The 20500-nt window shown below is 41.7% G+C and overlaps 1 protein-coding gene across 1 annotated transcript in view; it reads left to right on the forward strand.

Moving 5' to 3' along the window:
- The window catches only part of TCTN2 (tectonic family member 2), a 42163-nt gene extending 23069 nt beyond the window's left edge, over positions 1 to 19094 (forward strand). Inside the window, exons 12-18 of the mRNA XM_040420231.1 lie at positions 3342 to 3422; positions 3560 to 3668; positions 11586 to 11692; positions 13412 to 13565; positions 14556 to 14666; positions 17935 to 18023; positions 18753 to 19094. Coding sequence (XP_040276165.1) covers positions 3342 to 3422; positions 3560 to 3668; positions 11586 to 11692; positions 13412 to 13565; positions 14556 to 14666; positions 17935 to 18023; positions 18753 to 18874 — 773 coding nt within the window. The 3' untranslated portion in view covers positions 18875 to 19094. The remainder of the gene's footprint in view (positions 1 to 3341; positions 3423 to 3559; positions 3669 to 11585; positions 11693 to 13411; positions 13566 to 14555; positions 14667 to 17934; positions 18024 to 18752) is intronic.
- The last annotated feature ends 1406 nt before the right edge of the window (positions 19095 to 20500 follow it).

Genomic DNA, 20500 nt, shown 5'->3' on the forward strand with positions numbered 1-20500 from the left:
GTCATTCCACTTCTTTCTAGGAACGATGGTCTCATGATGATATCGACTTTCCGACTATGATTAAAAGGGATCAGTCACCAGTTTACATTTATCCTATGTGAGGCAGCATAGAATGGTGACAAAGACCCTAAGCGATATGCATTGCTGAATAAATCACTACTGAGCAGCGCCATTCCAAGCCCAGTGCTGGAGTCTGTTCAGTAGAGGGCACACGCTCCGGATGTCTCTGCCTCCTGTCACTGATTGCTGTAGGAAGCGATCAGTGTCGGGTGAGGAGAGCCGGGAGCTCATGAAGGAGGACCCACAAGCAGACTCTGGCGCAGGAGCTGCTCAATAGGGGTTTTACCCATTGTTTAGATCAGGTTGTCTATCACCAATTAATGCTGCCCTTAGATATGGCAGCATAATACTGGTGACAGATTCCCTTTAATATCCCATGTGTATTCTTCCCTCATCATTGTTTGTAGATTAGACTGCATGTGATGTTACAGGGAGTCTGTCAGCAGTGTCGACCTTGCTATATAGGTGACAGTGGAGCAGTGGGAGGCTACTTTCTGTTTGTAAGATCCGTTCAGGGCTCTCACAAGCGGTCCAAAACGGATCAGTTTGCATTCTGAATAGAAAAGGATCCCCTCCGAATACATCAGTTTTCCTCCGTTCCGTCTCCATTCCGCTTTGGAGACGGACACCCAAACGCTGCTTGCAGCGTTTTGGTGTCCGTCTGACGAATCTGAGCCAAATGGATCCGTCCTGACACACAATGTAAGTCAATGGGGACGGATCCGTTTTCACTGTCACAATAGAAAACTGATCCATTCTCCATTGACTTTCAATGGGGTTCAAGACTGATCTGTCTTGGCTATGTTAAAGATAATACAAACGGATCCGTTCTGAACGGATGCAGACGGATGTATTATCTGAACGGATCCGTCCATGACGGATCCGCACAAAACGCGAGTGTGAAAGTAGCCTAAGAATACCTGGGGTGATTGACATGCATGTTGCACAACAAAGAAATCCAACATTTAAGCCCCTGGCACCGTAATCACAAGTGCCATAGTGGTGGTCCCTTTGTGTTCAGTGCCTTCTGCACTGGACACTTCCCCAACCCCTCCCCTCTGCTCTGAGTGATGGATCTAGAAGTCTCCTGAAGGCTCAGAATGATGGCTATAGTGTCCTATCAGGAGACTGCCAGAACAGTCACTAGAGCCAGTATTAGGGTCCATTCACAAGTACGCAAAATGGGTCCGCAATTGCGGATCCATTCATTTTTAACGGGGCCGTAAAAGATGCGGACAGCACACCGTGTGCTGTCCGCATCCCCACAGCCACGGACAAGAAAAGGCATTTCTATTATAGTGCCGGCCATGTGTGGTCCGCAAAATGCGGAACGCACATGGCCGGTGTCCGTGTTTTGCGGATCCGCAATTTGCGGATCGCAAAACGGTTGCGGACGTGTGAATAGACCCTTACACTGGCTAATTGTCGGCCAGATCATCGGTAACGATCGTTCATAACGCTGATCTGGCAGTGTAATACTGCCGCCGATTACCCAGTGAACGAGCAAACACTTTTATCAGGCAATCCAGATTTGTAAGCAGGCTTAAAAATCATTGTTTGCCAGTGGCAGATCGTGCCGTCTATTCAAGATCTGCTGCCGGGAAACAACTAGTCCGTATGGGGACGAGCAATGGCATTAGCGATCGCTACTCCCCATACTGTGGAGGAGATCATTGTAATGCAATAACAGTGGTCTACTCCACTTACGAGCAGGTGATTGCAGAGAAGGAACGCCTCCTCCCCGACAATCGACTGCTCCATCGCTGTATATAATACAGCCTGGAGCGGGGGAGGTGGGTGTTCAGTAATATCGTAGTGATTTATGGCAGTGATACCTGGAAACACATGGAAATTCTATTCAAAAAAATAGTTCTGCATAGAATATGATAATTATGGCTGTTAATTACCCTGCTATTTCTGTAAGCAATAATATATGACAATATTGCAAAATTGGATTCCTCATGATCTATAGAGAACACTATACAGATCATTTTCTGTTATCACAGGAAAATGGAGTTACATGTATGTAATAACCTGCTGCAAAGTGCAAAACAGTGCTGGAGCCTGCTGTAAAAAGGGTAGGGGGCCCACCGGGGCTGTGTCTGATGGCAGGTGTCATGTCTATTAAATGGATCTTGAAATGTTGTTTTTGCAATTTCAACAAGCTAGTGCTAGATATTAAGGCCCCTTTCAGATTTCCGTGCGGGTGCAATGCGTGAGGTGAAGGCATTGCACCCGCACTGAATCCGGACCCATTCACTTCTATGGGGCTGTGCACATGAGTGGTGGTTTTTACGCATCACTTGTGCGTTGCGTGAAAATCGCAGCATGTTCTATTTTGTGCGTTTTTCGCGCAACACAGGCCCCATAGAAGTGAATGGGGCTGCGTGAAAATCGCAAGCAAGTGCGGATGCGGTTCGATTTTCACGCACGGTTGCTAGGAGACGATCGGGATGGAGACCCGATCATTATTATTTTCCTTTTATAACATGGTTATAGGGGAAAATAATAGCATTCTGAATACAGAATGCATAGTACAATAGGGCTGGAGGGGTTAAAAAAAAAATAATGAAAATAAAAAAAAAATAAAAAAAAATAAAAAAAAATTTAACTCGCCTTAATCCACTTGTTCGCGCAGCCGGCATCTCTTCTGTCTCCATCTGTGAGGAAAAGGACCTGTGGTGACGTCACTGCGCTCATCACATGGTCCAACACCACGCTGAGAAAAATCAAGTTTTTATATATGCAAATGAGCCTCTAGGAGCAACGGGGGTGTTGCCATTACACCTAGAGGCTCTGCTCCCTCTGCACCTGCCGAACCCTCTGCACTTTGATTGACAGGCAGGCATGATCACGTTTTCACTGCCTGGCCCTGTCAGTCAAAGTGGAGAGGGAGCAGCCGTTGCAGAGAGACCTGAGCCTCTAGGAGTAATGACAACGCCCCCGTTGCTCCTAGAGGCTCATTTGCATAAAATAAAACATCATTTTTCTCAGCAATGCAGGAACATATGAAGATGGGACCAACACAGATGCCTTTAGCTGCCAAGTGCACATGTAACAGGTCAGCCAGTGTCATAGGTACAAATCTGCTGACAGATGTCCTTTAAGCACAGCTTCTTCTGAACTCCACTCTCATTTTTCAGAGAACACGTTTCCCTTTCACTCATTTAGATAAATCTCCCCCATGTGTTTTGCATTACAGCATCACCAATAGTTTTTGGTCCATTCACAATTCACTACACACAGCATTAAGTCCTAACATTTATATATTTTTTGTGTAGGATACCAAACTGGAAAACCTGTAATAGCTGCTAATGGGGGTGCGCCATTTACCAAGACCACTCTTAATGTCTGGAAACCAGGTAAAATGTTGTTGTTGTTTTGTACCATTGTCCTATAACATGTTAATTCAGATTTAATACATGTTTAATATTAACATGTTTAATGGATGCCATATGAATGTGTGCTATTAAAATCCCTTTTATGTAATCCATTTCAGTTTTTGATAGCTCATGCTCGAACATCACTCGGACACCTATTCTTTTTGGAGAAAATTCATTTTCTGGGTGCCTCTTCAAAGTAGTCAGTGAGAACTGCACACAGCTAAGGTAATCTCGAATTGTTATATTTTCATTAAAGGGGTTGTCCGGGTTCAACACTGAACCCGGACATATCCATATTTTCACGCAGGCAGCCCCCCTGACAAGATGCTCTGATGCCCTCCTTTCCCCTGCACTAAATTGCGCAGGGCAAAGGCATTTTCAGGAGATCCGGTGACGTACCGGGCTATCCTTAGGGCTTCCAGGCGGAAGGTTCCGCCCAGTAGTGAGCCCGATGACGTCACCGGCACTGATGGGCGGGCTTTAGCGCTGCCCTAGCCTGTATAACGGCTAGGGCAGCGCTAAAGCCAGCCCATCAGAGCCGATTACGTCACCGAACACACTGCTGGGCAGAAGCCTCCACCTAGCAGTGTGTTATTGTAAATAAAAAAGCCCTTGCCCTAAACGATCCTGCGCAGGGCAAGGGAGAGCACCGGAGCATGAAATGCTCCGATGCTAACAGAGGCTGCCTGGGTGAAAATATGGGTATGTCCGGGTTCAGCTTTAAATAAATAAATGGCCGATACCATGTATTGTTACATTAAAACAGTGGGACATAAACACACTTGTCCTTGTCTTACGAGTTAACCCCTTCTCGACACATGACATAATAGTACGTCATGGCGGCAAGTGACTTGCCGCATTTTGACGTACAATTACGTCATGGTGATCGGTGCGCGCCCGATCACAGCAGGGGCCCGGCAGTCCCTGATAGCCGGGCCCCTGCTGTATCCACCGGCATCGCTGTAAAAGCCGATGCCAGCGGATTAACTCCATTCTATGCCGCGGTCAGCGTTGACCGCAGCATTGAAGGTGCATGCGGCAGGTGAGGGAGCCCATCGGGTCCCCGCTCTGCTATGGCAGGGACCTGATGGGTGTCAAGGCAGCCCGATGCCATGCACAGGCTGCCCAATGCCTTGCACGGCATCGGGACCTGCCTTCTACGGGGGCCGAGGAGAACCAGCCTCAGGCAGATGTGTTGTATACAGATGTATGCATTGCAGAGGGGATCAAACCCTCAAAAGTTGAATTCCCAGAGTGGGACAGAAATAAAGTTTAAAAAAAAAGTGTTTTTAATAAAAAAAATATATAAAGTTTTAAGTAAAAAATAAAAAATCCCTCTTTTCCCTGATTTTATAATAAAATATAGAAAAAAAAGGAAAAAACACACACATTAGGTATCAATGCGTCCGTAATGACGGCTCTATAAATATATCACATGATCCACCCAGTCCGATAAACACCATAAAAATAAAAACTGTGTCAAAAATAGCCATTTTTTTGTTACCTTGCCTCACAAAAAAAAACTTAATATAGAGCAATTAAAAATCATATGTACCCCAAAAAAGTACCAATAAAACTGGCACCTTATCCCCTAGTTTCCAAAATGGGGTAACTTTTTGGGAGTTTCTACTGTAAGGGTGCATCAGGGGGTCTTCAAATGGGACATGGCATCTAAAAACCAGTCCAGCAAAATCTGCCTTTCAAAAACCATACGGCGCTCCTTTTCTTCTGCGCCCTGCCGTGTGCCCTTACATCAGTTTACGACCACATGTGGGGTGTTTCTGTAAACCGCAGAATCAGGGTAATAAATATTGAGTTTTGTTTGGCTGTTTACCCTCGATGTGTTACAGAAAAAATGGATTAAAATGGAAAATCTGCCAAAAAATTACATTTAGAAATTTAATCTCCATTTTCCTTTAATTCTTGTGGAACACCTAAAGGGTTAACAAAGTTAGTAAAAATCTGTTTTGTCTGGATATTCAAGAATGGTGGCTCACTCCAGACGGGGTTCTGGATAAAGGTGCTACTAGCCCAATGTAGAGGATCACCCCTCCTCTAGTAGTATATAGCAAAAGAATCAAGGTGTAGGGCGAGCACTCAACACTTGGACCAAACAGATAGCAATTCGATAAAATTTAATTAAATCACAATGGTATAACACGTGAACATATACCTTGAATCTACAATTGACATATAAAATCTGAATTAAAACATGCAATAAAAAATAGCAAGAAAATACTTGGTGGATGACCACAGTTCAGGATAATAATGGTGTCAGTCCCTTATGTAGACAACATAAAAATAGCGTATATCTGGATTGTGGCACTTCAATGTCCAGAGCACGCTCAGAGGTGTGTAGTGCTGCGGGTTGTGAACACAAGTCCAATGTTAATAGTGTCCTGTAATGGAACAGCTGAACCCTGCAGCTCCTACTCTGGTGAGCAGGCGTATCCCAATGCCCTTAGATACAGATAGTGAATAATATACAGTCACCTTTGCTCAGTCAAATGACATACCCGTCTCATAGGATTCACAGATGGAACTCTCCTACCTCCGTTGGTGTGGCTCGTCGATGCTTCTGCAGACGTGAGCGGGAGGTGAGCGGCGTGGGACGCTATCGGCGTCTTGCTTCTGGCTCCTGTGGATTGCTGGTCTCAAATCTCGCGGGATTTCGGACGTAGTCTGTGTCCGGACAGTGGAGAGCGGTAGTTGATCAATTCTCGGCTCTATGTCCTGGATTTCAGATTTCTTCCGTTATGAGCTTCTCTGCATGGCCATGCATAAGGTGCGGAGATATCACTTTCACAGGTGTGCGGCCCAGACGCGTTTCGGGAACTCTTTCCCTTCGTCAGTGGTACAGCAACACCTGTGTTACTCCGCTTTTTATACTATCAGCTTGTGCCAAATCCTGGATCACTGGATTCACTTTCAACATCAGAAAATCGCATGCGTTTTTTCTATGCGGTTTTGATGCGTTTTTTTTCCCCACATGCGTTTTTGTATACTGTGAATTCCTTACACCTATCTGTATATTATATAGAAATCCAGTTTTGATTATACATTGCATGTGTGAATTATTAGCATATTTTTGAATAAAACAGCGTCAAATCCTGCTATAGTGTGACAGAAATAAAAAAAAATTCTGATCACTGCAAAAACACCGTAAAATCGCTGCGGCGCTATAAAAAGATCAGTTTTGAGGGGCATGGTGAGTTCATAGAAGATTTTTTTTTTTTTGTCACAAGTTAGCGGAAATAGTTTTTTTTGGGGGTTTTTTGTTTTTATTTTTTTGTGACAAAAAATAAAAACTTCTATGAACTCACTATGCCCATCAGCGAATACCTTAGGGTGTCTACTTTCCGAAATGGGGTCATTTGTGGGGTGTTTCTACTGTCTGGGCATTGTAGAATCTCAGGAAACATGACAGGTGCTCAGAAAGTCAGCTGCTTCAAAATGTGGAAATTTACATTTTTGTACCATAGTTTGTAAACGCTATAACTTTTGCGCAAACCAATAAATATACACTTATTGCATTTTTTTTATCAAAGACATGTAGAACAATAAATTTAGAGAAAAATGTATATAGAAATGTAGTTTTATTTGAAAAATTTTACAACTGAAAGTGAAAAATGTCATTTTTTTGCAAAAAATTCGGTAAATTTTGATTAATAACAAAAAAAGTAAAAATGTCAGCAGCAATGAAATACCACCAAATGAAAGCTCTATTAGTGAGAAGAAAAGGAGGTAAAATTCATTTGGGTGGTAAGTTGCATGACTGAGCAATAAACCGTGAAAGTAGTGTAGTGCAGAATTGTAAAAAGTGGTCTGGTCATTAAGCGGGTTTAAGCTAGGGGAGCTGAGGTGGTTAAAAAGTGGGTTTTGGAAATTTTCTTAAAAATTTTAAGATTTGCTTCTAAAATTCTAAACCTTCTAATGTTCTAAAAAAATAAAATGACATTTACAAAATTATGCCAATATAAAGTAGACATATGGGGAATGTTAAGTAATAAATATTTTATGAGGTATCACTTTCTGTTTTAACCACTTGCCATCTGGGCCATTTGCCCCCTTCCTGACCAGGCCAAATTTTGCAAAACTGACATATCTCACTTTATGTGGTAATAACTTTGGAACGCCTTTATTTATCCAAGTCATTCAGAGATTGTTTTCTCGTGACACATTGTACTTCATGATAATCATAAATTTGAGTCAAAATATTTCACCTTTATTTATGAAAAAATCCCAAATTTACCCAAAAATTAGAAAAATTTGCAATTTTCTAAATTTCAATTTCTCTGCTTTTAAAACAGAAAGTGATACCTCATAAAATATTTATTATTTAACAGTCCCCATATGTCTACTTTATGTTGGCATCATTTTGGAAATGTCATTTTATTTTTTTAGGACGTTAGAAGGCTTAGAAGTTTAGAAGCAATTCTTCAAATTTATAAGAAAATTGCCAAAACCCACTTTATAAGGACCAGTTCAGGTCTGAAGTCACTTTGTGGGGCCTACATAGTGGATACCCCCATAAATGACCCCATTGTAGAAACTACACCCCTCAAGGTATTCAAAACCGATTTTACAAACTTTGTTAACCCTTTAGGCGTTCCACAAGAATTAAAGGAAAATGGAGATCAAATTTTTAAATTTCACTTTTTTGGCAGATTTTCCATTTTAAGCAATTTTTTTCTTTAACACATCGATGGTTAACAGCCAAACAAAACTCAATATTTATTACCCAGATTCTGCGGTTTACAGAAACACCCCACATGTGGTCGTAAACTGCTATATGGGCACACGGCAGGGCGCAGAAGAAAAGGAACTCCACATGGTTTTTAGATGCCATGTCCCATTTGAAGCCCCCTGATGCACCCTTACAGTAGAAACTCCCAAGAAGTGACCCCATTTTGGAAACTAGGGGATAAGGTGCCAGTTTTATTAGTACTATTTTTGGGTACATATGATTTTTTGATCATTCATTATAACACTTTATGGGGCAAGGTGACCAAAAAATTGGTTGTTTTAGCACAGTTTCTATTTATTTATTTTTACAGCGTTCACCTGAGGGGTTCAGTCAAGTGACATTTTTATAGAGCAGATCGTTACGGACGTGGCGATACCTAATATGTATACTTTTTCTCATTTATTAAAGTTTTACACAATAATAGCATTTTTGAAACAAAAAAATTATGTTTTAATGTGTCCATGTTCTGAGAGCTATAGTTTTTTTATTTTTTGAGAGATTTTCTTATGTAGGGGCTCATTTTTTGCGGGATGAGGTGACGGTTTTATTGGTACCATTTTGTGGGACATACGCATTTTTGATCACTTGGTGTTGCACCTTTTGTGATGCAAGGTGACAAAAAATTGCTTGTTTTGACACAGTTTTTTTTTTTTTTTTTTTTTTTTACGGTGTTCACCCGAGGGGTTAGGTCATGTGATATTTTTATAGAGCTGGTTTTTACGGACGCGGCAATACCAAATATGTCTATTTTATTTTTTCTATTTTTAAATTTTTTTTTTTTTAATCCTTACTTGGGAACTTTTTTTTTTTTTTTACATGTGAAACTTTATTTTATTTTATTTTTTCAACCCTTTATTTTTTTTATTTTATTTTACACTTTTCGTCCCCCATAAGGTCATACAAGACCTCTGGGGGACATTTGCTTCACTTTTTCTTTTTTTTTTTCACTGTTGATTTCTCCTGTAACTGGGGCTGACATAGTAGCCCCAGTTACAGGACAAATGCACCCCTAGAGAGGCTGTACAGCAGCAATCCAGCGCTGTACAGCCTCAGAGCAGGGCTGATTCAGGTCTCTGAGGGACCTCACACAGCTCCTGCACACTCCGGTCACGGCGGTCACATGACCGCCGGGCCGGAACAGGTCTGCAGCGATCCGGAAGGCAGGGACACCTGGGCACTGTCCCTGCCTCCTCTCAGGGTTGCCCTGCTGTCACTGACAGCGGGCAACCCGATCAGCAGCTGCACGATTAGCAGCTGCTATTTCTGAAAGGACGTTCTAAAACGTGCTTTCAGAAATAGACGTCCACCCATAGGACGTTTATATCCTATGGGCGGACGTGAAGCGGTTAAAAGCAGAGAAATAGAATTTTTGAAAATCGTGAATGTTTCAAATTTTTGGGTAAATTTTGAATTTTTTTCATAAATAAAGGTGAAATATATTGACTCAAATTTATGAATATCATGAAGTACAATGTGTCACGAGAAAACAATCTCAGAATGGCTTGGATAAATAAAAGTGTTCCAAAGCTATTACCACATAAAGTGACACATGTCAGATTTGCAAAAAATGGCCTGTGGTAGAAGGGGTTATCCCATGAATAATGTAAAAAATGGAAATCGGACATCATACAGTACATGACAACCTATTTTTAACAAAGCTAGAACCAGCCCTGTATCTCGCATGGATCCAGAGATCTGCAGCTCAGGAGGCGTGTCTTTTCTGCTGCAGCTCTTTACCTATTACAGCTCAGGAGGCGTGTCTTTTCTGCTGCAGCTCTTTACCTATTACAGCTCAGGAGGCGTGTCTTTTCTGCTGCAGCTCTTTACCTATTACAGCTCAGGAGGCGTGTCTTTTCTTCTACAGCTATTTACCTATTACAGCTCAGGAGGCAGTTAAAGGATTGCGTCCTCCTTTCTTGGCCTCCGAAATCCCGCGCAGCCGCAGTATCGCTGACTGCCTGCGCCTGTACGATACTCCTGGGTCCTGAGGCAACAGCGCTCTGATTATGTCACTGGGCTCGGCGCATGCCGAGTGACACTATTGAGGCTGTTGCCCTCAGGACCAGGAGTATCGTACAGGTGCAGGCACTCAGCGATACTGCGGCTGCGTGGGATTTCGGAGGCCAAGAAAGGAGGACGCAAGGATGGTGGGGTGAATAAATTACATGACGTAGTGGAGGGGGCGGCGCAGTTCGGCAAGGATGTGGGAGTACATTTATTTCTTAGGAGGCGTGCTGGGCTTGGAAGAAAGGTGGGCTGGGCACTGCAGTGGGGCGTTACTGGGCACTAGAGCAGAGTAATAACACCCCTCTGGGCACCTTGAGGCTTAATTAGCATATCAGAAAAATCGCTTTTTCATCTAAATGAAAAGTTTAATAAAAGAAAGAGGACACATGCTGGAATGAAGGTACTTTATTGAACATTGCTATGTTAACAGTTTTATATGCTCAAAATAGGTGAGAGATTCCCTTTTAAGATAGATACGGCTGTCAAAGCGCAGGTTCATGGTTCTGATGAAGAGGACCGACAAAGTGTCTACATGAGACAGCCACCTTTACATATCTCTCCCTAACATGTGTTGGGACTATACAACAATTTATTTACAATTGGTCATTAGGACCATAGATGTCCCTGATTGACACGTGTTACTAAGTCTAAAATTTAACATTTATTGCTTGTCCTTAAAATGTTTCGAACACTACTATTAAAATAATCAGCTATGCATGCTAGATATATATCAATAGTGCCAGTGATTCTGTTTACTGAGTGATTCCACTAGAGGGCGCTTATGACCATTAGCTGTTAAGGCTCTCCTGCCTATTATTGCGGTGCCCCAGTACTAAGTTGCTGCGCTCTGTTATTGGCACAGTGCGCTACTTTCAACAGCAGTCGCCCTCATGAGGTGCACTCTCTCTCTTTATATTCTTATCAGATCACTTTCCTAGCTATGCATGAACTGGCTAAAACACACTATCTGCCCCCCGACATGTTTCGCCAAACACTTGGCGTCTTCAGGGGTTTGGGCAGTGTTAGTGTTTCTAACCAGAATACCCCATTAAAATCTCCACTTGAAACTCTGTTCAATGGCTACCCATTATCCAGCAAATGAAATTCTAAATATTAAAAGTGACTCGCCTACTGTCTCCTTCCCTTGTAGATAGTAAGCCCTCGTGGCAGGGACCACTCTCTATCAGTCTGTCACTCCGTTCATCTTTTTTGGACTTGTGTGCTTAAACCTCTTTTTTAATATGTACAGTGCCCTGGAATAAATAGTGTTTTAAAATTAATGGAATAATAATAATATTAATAATAATGCCCTTTATCCAAATGATGTTGTTGGTTTTCTGTACTTGTAATAATAACAATACTGTATTTCATTATCTTCTGTTTTGCAGGGGAAATGTACTTTCCTGGTTTCAGAATTCACTGTTTTCTGTCAGTCGCATAGCCATCAGAGGAAACTCAAATGTCAGTGATCCAAGCGAATGGGTATCAATCATATGTAAGTGATTAAGTACCGCAGCAACTAAGTAGCTGTGAAGATGAAAGTTAAGTAAAACATACAAAAAATTGGTGGAAAACTTTCTTTTACTTCCTGTCATAGTGTGAGTCTATGTGCACTACGTCCCGATGCTGTGCGCAGTCCGGACACGTGCAGTGCGCTGGCCAGAAGAAGACCAGGGAGCGGAGAGCACAGCCAGCGCAGCGCTTTACTCACCGCTCCCCGTGCCTCTTGCATACTATTGACCGATTCCATAATGGAAGCAGCCATTAGCATTCACACCATAAGAGGCACTGCCATTTTCCCTGCGCTTTTGGAAAAATACGGTACTGGTTCTGGATTGTGACAAGTCATAGTGTAGTGTTCAGCCTCAGTACATTGTTTAAGGATGCAGCCAGAGATTGTTTTGTTTTTCATCTTTGCATTTCATAAGCTGTATCTTTTTATTTTTCCATTGACATAGTTGTATGAAGGCTTGTTTTATGCAGGAGGAGTTGTATTTTTTGAAGCGGCCTCAGAGCCGACAATCCCTGTGCTACGGACTTATGCCCCTGAACACAAAAAAAAAGACTTGAACGTTCACAGTCCTGCCGCTGTTCAAGTCCCCATAGGACCATCAAGCAAGCGCCTGCATGACCTCTGCTGCCAATCAAAACCCTTAATGGTCAGACTGGCTCGATCTCACTACGTACTTTTTAATATGACTATTAATAAAATGTGAGTTTTTTTTTTATAGTTCTTTCTAACTCGTGTCCCACATTAGTGTATTTTTGGAGTAATTTTATATTTTTTATGTGTTTATGAGGCCAATATTGCTCTCCTTCTTTTGGATATTATTTCGCGGAAGTTCTAGTATACCTGTACCTGGCGGGTCTCTGTATGCTCCGCCCCCTCATGCTAAGCCCAACCTTTTTCTCAGCACTTTAGAAAAATTTTGAGAAACTCAAAATTCTCAAATATGAAACGAATAGCTCGATAAATGCCCCTAAATTTGCACAAGGACACTGACTTAAAAAATTTGCATCACAGTTACTATTTGTTTCTTGTCTAACTCGATAAGGGGTGTGGTTTAATGTGAAGGGGGCATGGCTTACCAGTAAAAGGGTGTGTATTAAGATGCGCCATAGCACAACAACATTTATGTATGTGTGTGTATATATATATATATATATATATATATATATATTAGCTGGTGTAAGGTTTGACAAAAGTGCTTAAAGATCTTTAGACTGTCTAGGCTAAGTTTACAATGTCTAAATATTAGACAGGACTAAAAAAATCTCCTACATGTTGATGAATTTTAACACACAGTGGTCCATATTTACTAATGTGTCTGTGCCTAGAATCTAGTGTCTTGAATTGACGAAATTTTGGTTTCTACACTTTTGTTCTGACTTGCTTGAAAGAATGGGCTTTGTAGGAAAGGAGTGGGCCTAATATTCAACATTCTGGCATAAAATGCAGTTTCACATTAAGCCAACCAGTAATTGGTATAAGCCCATACCATATTGTCTATCCCTGCACCGGATTTATGATCCAGCAGCTTGAGCCACTGTGATCAATCTGGTGCAGGTCTGGACAGCCTGTTGAAGCTTACACCATCTAAAGGGTTAGGAAATCTGGGACATCATATGGGAAAGTTGCATAACTTATACATAACTTGTGCTTTTTTTTACATAAATCTTGAAAAAAACTTTAATTTGGTGTGGTTTCTCATAGATGAAGACCCCAACACAACATGTACAGAGAACTGCAGCATAGAAAATGTAATGTGTTTAAAGGTACCATCAAACCTCAACATTCAGATCTTAACAGCAGTAACGGGCGCTGTTGAGGGCATTCCCCAAGAAGAGATCCTGGCGGCTAAATTTGGGTCAGTATCCATAGTATATTGTTGTTCATGCCTGATTTTTCACTTATTTTTACACTTTTATCCTTCATACATAGGTGGAAGCTTCCCACTAGAGCTTCTACTATTAAATGTGCTTGTAAGGCGTTATAGTCGTAACAAAACATGTCAAGATGTTCATACATAGTTTTTGCCTTTTTAAAGGAGTTTTCTGAGTTGCACAAGAAGATGAAATGTGATAAAACCATAAGGGATGCATTACTTACCTGCCAGTCTGCCACTGTGGTTCTCCGTGCAAATCTGTTTACATGGCTACATGGGTGGCTTGACCTTATATCCACATGACCACTGCAGGGTCATAGTTGTGGACACTTGCGATCCTGTTAACTTCAGCGCTACGCTGTGATCGCGTTGCGGCCAAAGCTGCTGTGTAGTCCCAGCCTTATTGTTTTATCACATTTTCCTCCCTTGGCCAGCTTTTTGTGCAAGTCAGTAAACCGCTTCAGTTTGTCACGTTTATTTCTGTCATAGTTTAAAAGACCCGTCACCAAGTTTTTGTTGCATCTGTAGGATGCAGATTCAGAGTCCATCTGTTGGAAATTATGCAAAATGAAAGGGCCGTTCACAAACACTTATACTATATCCACAGGGTATGCCCCCCCAGGTGGGTTCCCTACAGATCATGAGAATGGGGGCGCTATGTTTTCCCCATTTGAATTTAGCATAGTATGCTGCTTGCTGCTGCTACATCACTGCCAACGATAGTGAGCACTTGTACTTGGCTAGTCTCATAGAGTTCAATGGAGCTTCAACGCGTATGCGTGACCACCCCTTCATTCAAAAGGGGGAACAAAGGGCGCCTGTTTTTGTGATTGGCATGGGCCCCGCTGCTGACCAGGAACTTATCGCCTATTTTACAGCTAGGGGATAAGTGTTTATAGCAGGACAGCCCCTTATTATTCAGTAATAGGTCATTTTGACACAATGTTGGAATTTCATATATTTCTTTTTCAGTTTTTCAACGGTTAATGTAAATTGTGTGCCTACCTGTAACCTGTCACTTCCACTGACCGCCTCTGTGCAGTTCATCAGAGTACCAGCCCAAGTGCCTTCAAGCATCACAAGGTACCGCAATAATGGAACTGGGTTAATCACTTGCAAACATTTCATCTTCACTTGATTTAATGAATTACATATTGCCTTTACAATGTATTTACCCATAAACTATGTTTCATGACCTATGACAAATAGGTATATCACTGTTGGGCGATAGTTCCTGCACCGTATTTTCACCATGGTGATCTCGGCGGCAGGAGCAGGGTTGTATTCCATAGCCCCTCTTCCGCAGGGATCAGAGATAACTGCCAGAATTGAAGTTGAACCCCTTAGATGCTCTGTAACTCCATTGCAAATGTATTGGAATGTATTATATCACTGATCAAGTCGGTTATAGAGGGCCTAAAAAAAGTAAAACATAATGTTTAAAAATATATATATTTTTTTTAAATCAGATAATTTTTATTGACAGAGCAACTGTAAGCATACAGCAAAAATACATACATCGAGGTACAATAAATTATAAGCACTACAACGTGCAATAAAACATTAGTTTCATTTTACATAGTAGATGGTGAAATCCACCTGCTTGCCTAAGAAAGCATGGCTGTAAGCTTATGCACTTATTTCTTGTTTTTATTTATTTTATTTTGAAATTAATCCTGCTGTGTATGCGCACCAACTTGGCACAAGGAACAGACAAAAGAACTAATCCCCCCCCACTCCCTCCGTGCAGTGTCCTCCGTGTTGGTCGGTATAACTATAGTTGACATCAATCTACCTATGTAACCCTAAATCGGGCCCAGCATTGACATACTGTCTCGCACCCAGAGCCTCATCATATCTTGTAAAGCCAGACCAGATTGTGTAACCCAGCACTCCCACTGTTTCCTAAATTTCTTGATAGCCCCTCTCTTTTTGTATATACCCCTTTCCAACCCAACCAAAGCGTTGACGGCCCCCACCCATTCTTGTTTATTCGAGCCGATGGGCTGGATCCAATGTTTTGCAATCAAACGTCTTGCGCAGTAAAGTGTCTTAGCAATTGCTAGCTTGCACATGTTTAAAAATATTTAAAGAAAAAAATACAAAAAACTTCCCAGTGAAAATGGTTTATTATGTTACAAAGTAAGTCCACATAATTAGTAGCGTCCTTTCTTAAAGGGGCTTTCTGAGATTTTGATACTGATGACCTATCCTAAGGATAAGTCATCCGTGTCTGATCAGTTGGGGTCAAACACCTAGGACCCCTGCCGATCAGCAGGCACCGGTGCTCCTGTGAGTGCCGCGGCCTTCTCCGTTCTTACCATCACAGCGATGTACATTGTATAGTGGCTATGCTTGGTATTACAGCTCAGCCCCATTCACTTCTATGGGGCTAAGCTTCTCCTAAGCCACATGATCGATGAACGTGTCATCACTGACCTAGGGAAAGCTGCAGAAGGCTACGGCACTCAGAGGAGCGCCAGTGCCTTCTCAAACAGCTGATCAGCGGGGTCACAGGTGTCGGACCCCCACCGATCAGATACGGAGCATAGGTCATCAGTATCAAAATTTCAGAAAACCCCTTTCCGACATCTGTCGTACATGTACGGCGGATGTCAGGTCTTTAAAGATGCTTCCCACTACAATGTATGCAATATTAAATGGTGGCATTAGAAAGTACAACTTGTCCTGCAAAAAATAAGCCCTCATATGGCTATGTGAACGGAAAAATAAAAAGTTATGGCTCCGGGAAGGCAGAGAGCGAAAATGAAAAAAAGTGAAATTGCTGCGTTAGGAAGGGGCTTAAAGGTCCCGAAAATGCTACCAATGAAAATGACAACTCTCCAGCTCCATTGATGGAAAAATAAAAAGTTATGATTCTCAGAATATAGTCACACAAAAACAAATGGGGTTTTTATAGTGCAAAAATATTAAAACCTAAAAATTATATATAAATTTGGCATCATCTTTTGGTATAATTGTACTGACCCACGAAGCACCAGGGGCTGGCCTAGACCCTGTTTGCACAGGTTCACATCCACCTTTTCCCTGTCGCCACTCTCCCTCCCACACTGATCGGCAGGGCCCATCAACTGCGAGGGCTGCAGTGTTGTGTGCATATATCAAGTTGGAATCTCTGTAATAGCAGTGACCTGCAGAATAAAGATAACGTGGGATATTTACCGTGCAGTGAACGATGAAAGAAACTTGGAATTGTGTTTTTTTGTTTTTTTTTTTCACCTCATTTGGAATTGTTTTCTATTGTCCTGCTACATCATATGAAGTACTAAATGGTGCCATTAGAAAGTATGGCTTATCCCACAGTAAAACAAAAAAAAATTTGTCTTGCTCCTGAAAACTTTTCTGAATAGTTTTTGCAGTCTTCCAGAACAAATTATTCTGCTACAAGAGGCCACTGCCATTGGTTACAGCAGTGCCATGAAATGTTGTCCTTGGCCTGCAACAATGTTTAGATAGATGGCAGTTTTCAGAGTAACATCCAGCTAAATGCCAGGGCCCAAGATTTCCCAGGAGAACATCACTTGACTTTTCCATAGTGCATCCAGCTGTCCATATAATGTAAAAGAAAAAGGAATTCATCAGACCAGGCCACCTTCTTCCATTGTTCCATGGTTCAGTTCTGATGCTCGTATGCCTGTTGTAGGCGCCTTTAGCAATGGACCGAATGGGCAAACCTTTGCTCCCCATTAACCTGTTGCCGGTATACTGGTTGTCCTTCCCAGGACCACTTTTGGTAGATATCAACCACTGCATATCGGGAACACCTCACAAGACTTTCTGTGACCCATTCATGTAGCCAAAAATGACCGTGGTCAAAGTTGGCCAGATTCTTACGCTTGCACATTTTTTACTACTTTTAACACATTTCACTAATGGAACACTTGATGACTAATATACCCCACGCTTTGACAGCTGCCATTGTCATTACATAATGTGTATATCAGTGTTATTCACATTACATGTCAGCGGTTTTGGCTCAATGCACACAACACTGCCGCCCTCGCAGCTGATGGCTGTCCATCTTAACTTCAAAACTGTGCGTACATGGACTGCTGTGGATGGACAGAGCGAGACTGTGTGCATTCAGCCACACCGTCTGGTCGTACCCTTAATGTTATCGCTGATTTGTGTGTGTGTGTGTGTATGTATGTATGTATGTATATATGTATGTATATGTGTGTGTGTATGTATGTATATATATATATGTGTGTGTGTATGTATGTATATATGTATATGTGTGTGTATGTATGTATGTATGTATATATATATATATTATAAAATCCATTCCATTATCCACCTCTAGTAATGATCTAATCCCTTATACATCTAGATTTCAAATGACGAATACAGAATATGACTGTGAGAAGAATGACGTGTGCTGGCAGCAGCTTGCTTATCCACTGACTAAGTATTACACAGGTAAGAGGCGTAATACAATATCTACAATAATGCAAACAACATATACAACTACACTAATTCAGATTTGTGACCAAAACTTTGAAAAGAGCAGTGTTGTCTCCACTAATTTTGGGTGTACACATACAATGTCACATAGTTACATAGGTCATTATTATTATTATTTATTTGAAACACGGAAGAGGGGGATATATATATATAATATAAATACACAAGTACAATAAGCATGAAACTATTATCAGACTGGTACAAAGTGGGAGAGACCCTGCCCCTGAGAGCTTACAATCTATAAGGGAGAGATGAAAGACACTGTAGGTGAAGGTAAAAGCTGCTTATATTAGGCGTGGGAAGATCAGTGCTTCCACTTCCAAATGAATGAACTGCGCGTATGGGGGATGCACATGAGAACAAAGAAGGAGGTCCGGTGAGGATCGGAGATAGCAGGTCAGAAATGTCAGGAGTGGAGGAAGATACAAGGAGATCGAAAACAGACACAGGTCCATCAGGTTCAAACCTTTTCATGTGAAGCTCCAACAGGTGGTTTCTGTAAAATAAGCCTTCATGTTCCAAATGTTTATGCTATGACTGCTTCAAGTGATCTAAAGACGTTCTCCCACCATAATAAGTGATAGGGTATCACTGTCTGTAGATCGGCTCCTCATGTGCTCGGTCCTCTAGTACTTGTGCTTCTGATTAAAAACTGTTCATTGATTACATATGTCTGATTTTTAGGAGAGCCACAACATCTGACCCTGGCTAAAGGATTGATCCTGGTCTTCTTTTTCATAAGTGCCGCAGTCCTTGGAGCACCATGGAGCAGAATCCGTAAAGCCTGGAATGAAACTACCCTTTAAAAGATACTCTAACCTGGACTATTGAAGAGGCAGGTCCTCACGTAAATGCCTAAAGGGGTTGTCTCCTCTCGCTGTTTCCAGGCCGAGATGGGACTAAGTTCTGTATATTGTAAATATTGGATTGTGTTCTTGTCATTGAATAGAATGATGTAAATATCTTTACCATTTGAAATTATTTTAATGCCATTTTCACATAACAAAATTATATTTTAAGTATGATTTATAAAACTGGATGTCTGGCTTTTTTCTTAAAAATGTCCGTCTTTTTCCGTGGTGCTTCTTACAGAGCTGCGCTTTAGTGAACTATACTTATTATATTATTACCAGTGGGCAAAACATAATATCATGAACATGGAGAGACGCCAGGGGAACTGCCAGAATTTCCAATGAATCCACGTGATGAAATTATGGGACTGTTTCCTTTCGGATACGTCCACGTTTTGGTGCTTTGTAAAGTGTGAAATTAGTGGCAGAAATTCACAAATGCTGCAGAGTTAAAATCCATACTTCATGTCAATTTACACTGAAGATTTTTTGCGTAGTGTGTGGATAGCATTTGCTAGAATCTCATCCACTTTGCGGGTACTGTAATACTGCATACAAACCAGTGATGGCAACCTTAACCCTTAGGGTAAGGGTCAGCAACCTCTCAGCACTCCAGCTGTTGTGAAACTACAACTCCCAGTATGCAAACTTGCTAAGCTATTCTTTTTAACTCCCATAGAAGTGAATGGAGCATGCTGGGAGTTGTAGTTTCACAATAGCAGGAGTGCCGGAGGTTGCTGATATCTGTCAGATCTTCAGGAGAGATGAGGGCCTTTACATGCAGCAATCACCTCCACTGTATGGGGACAAGCAGAAGATACAGCGATTGCTTGTCTCCATAGAAAATCATTGCTCCAGCACAGCAGATCATTGTTTATACACCTCGAGCGACTGCATAGGAAAGATGATTTTCTGTGCTGGAAGAACGACTTGATCACCCTAAGGCTACTTTCACACTAGCGTTGTTTTAATCCGGCGTTCAATTCCGACACCTGAACTGCCCGCCGGATCCGGAAAAACGTGTGAAAACGGATTACATTTGAATCCTGATCAGGATTTTGATCACAATGAAAAAATGCATTGGAAAAAACGGATCCGCCATTTATGGACTTTAACTTTTTTTTCACATTTTTCGGGTTTAACATGCAAAAGCCGGATCCGTTTTGACTGAACACACAGTGCCAGATCCGGCGTTAATGCAAGTCAATGGGAAAAAGGCCTGATCCGGCGTTCAGTCAAAGTGTTCAGGCTTTTTGGCCGGAGGTAAAAATACTGCATGCTACGTTTTTCTGAAAAGCCTGATCAGTCAAAAAGACTGAACTGAAGACATCCTGATGCATCCTGAAGGACTGACTCTCCATTCAGAATGCATGGGGATAAAACTGATCAGTTCTTTTCCGGATTTGAGCCCCTAGGACGGAACTCAGCGCCGGAAAAGAAAAACGCTAGTGTGAAAGTACCCTAAGACTTATTTCACATGGGTTTTGTTTTTGTCCAAATGCGGTATGTTTTACATGGGTCACCATCCCGACTAAACCTCGACCCATTCATTTCAATGGGTATGTGCACATGAGCCTTGTT

This window comes from Bufo bufo, chromosome 2, assembly GCF_905171765.1.
Source record: "Bufo bufo chromosome 2, aBufBuf1.1, whole genome shotgun sequence".
Classification (NCBI taxonomy): Eukaryota; Metazoa; Chordata; class Amphibia; order Anura; family Bufonidae; genus Bufo; species Bufo bufo.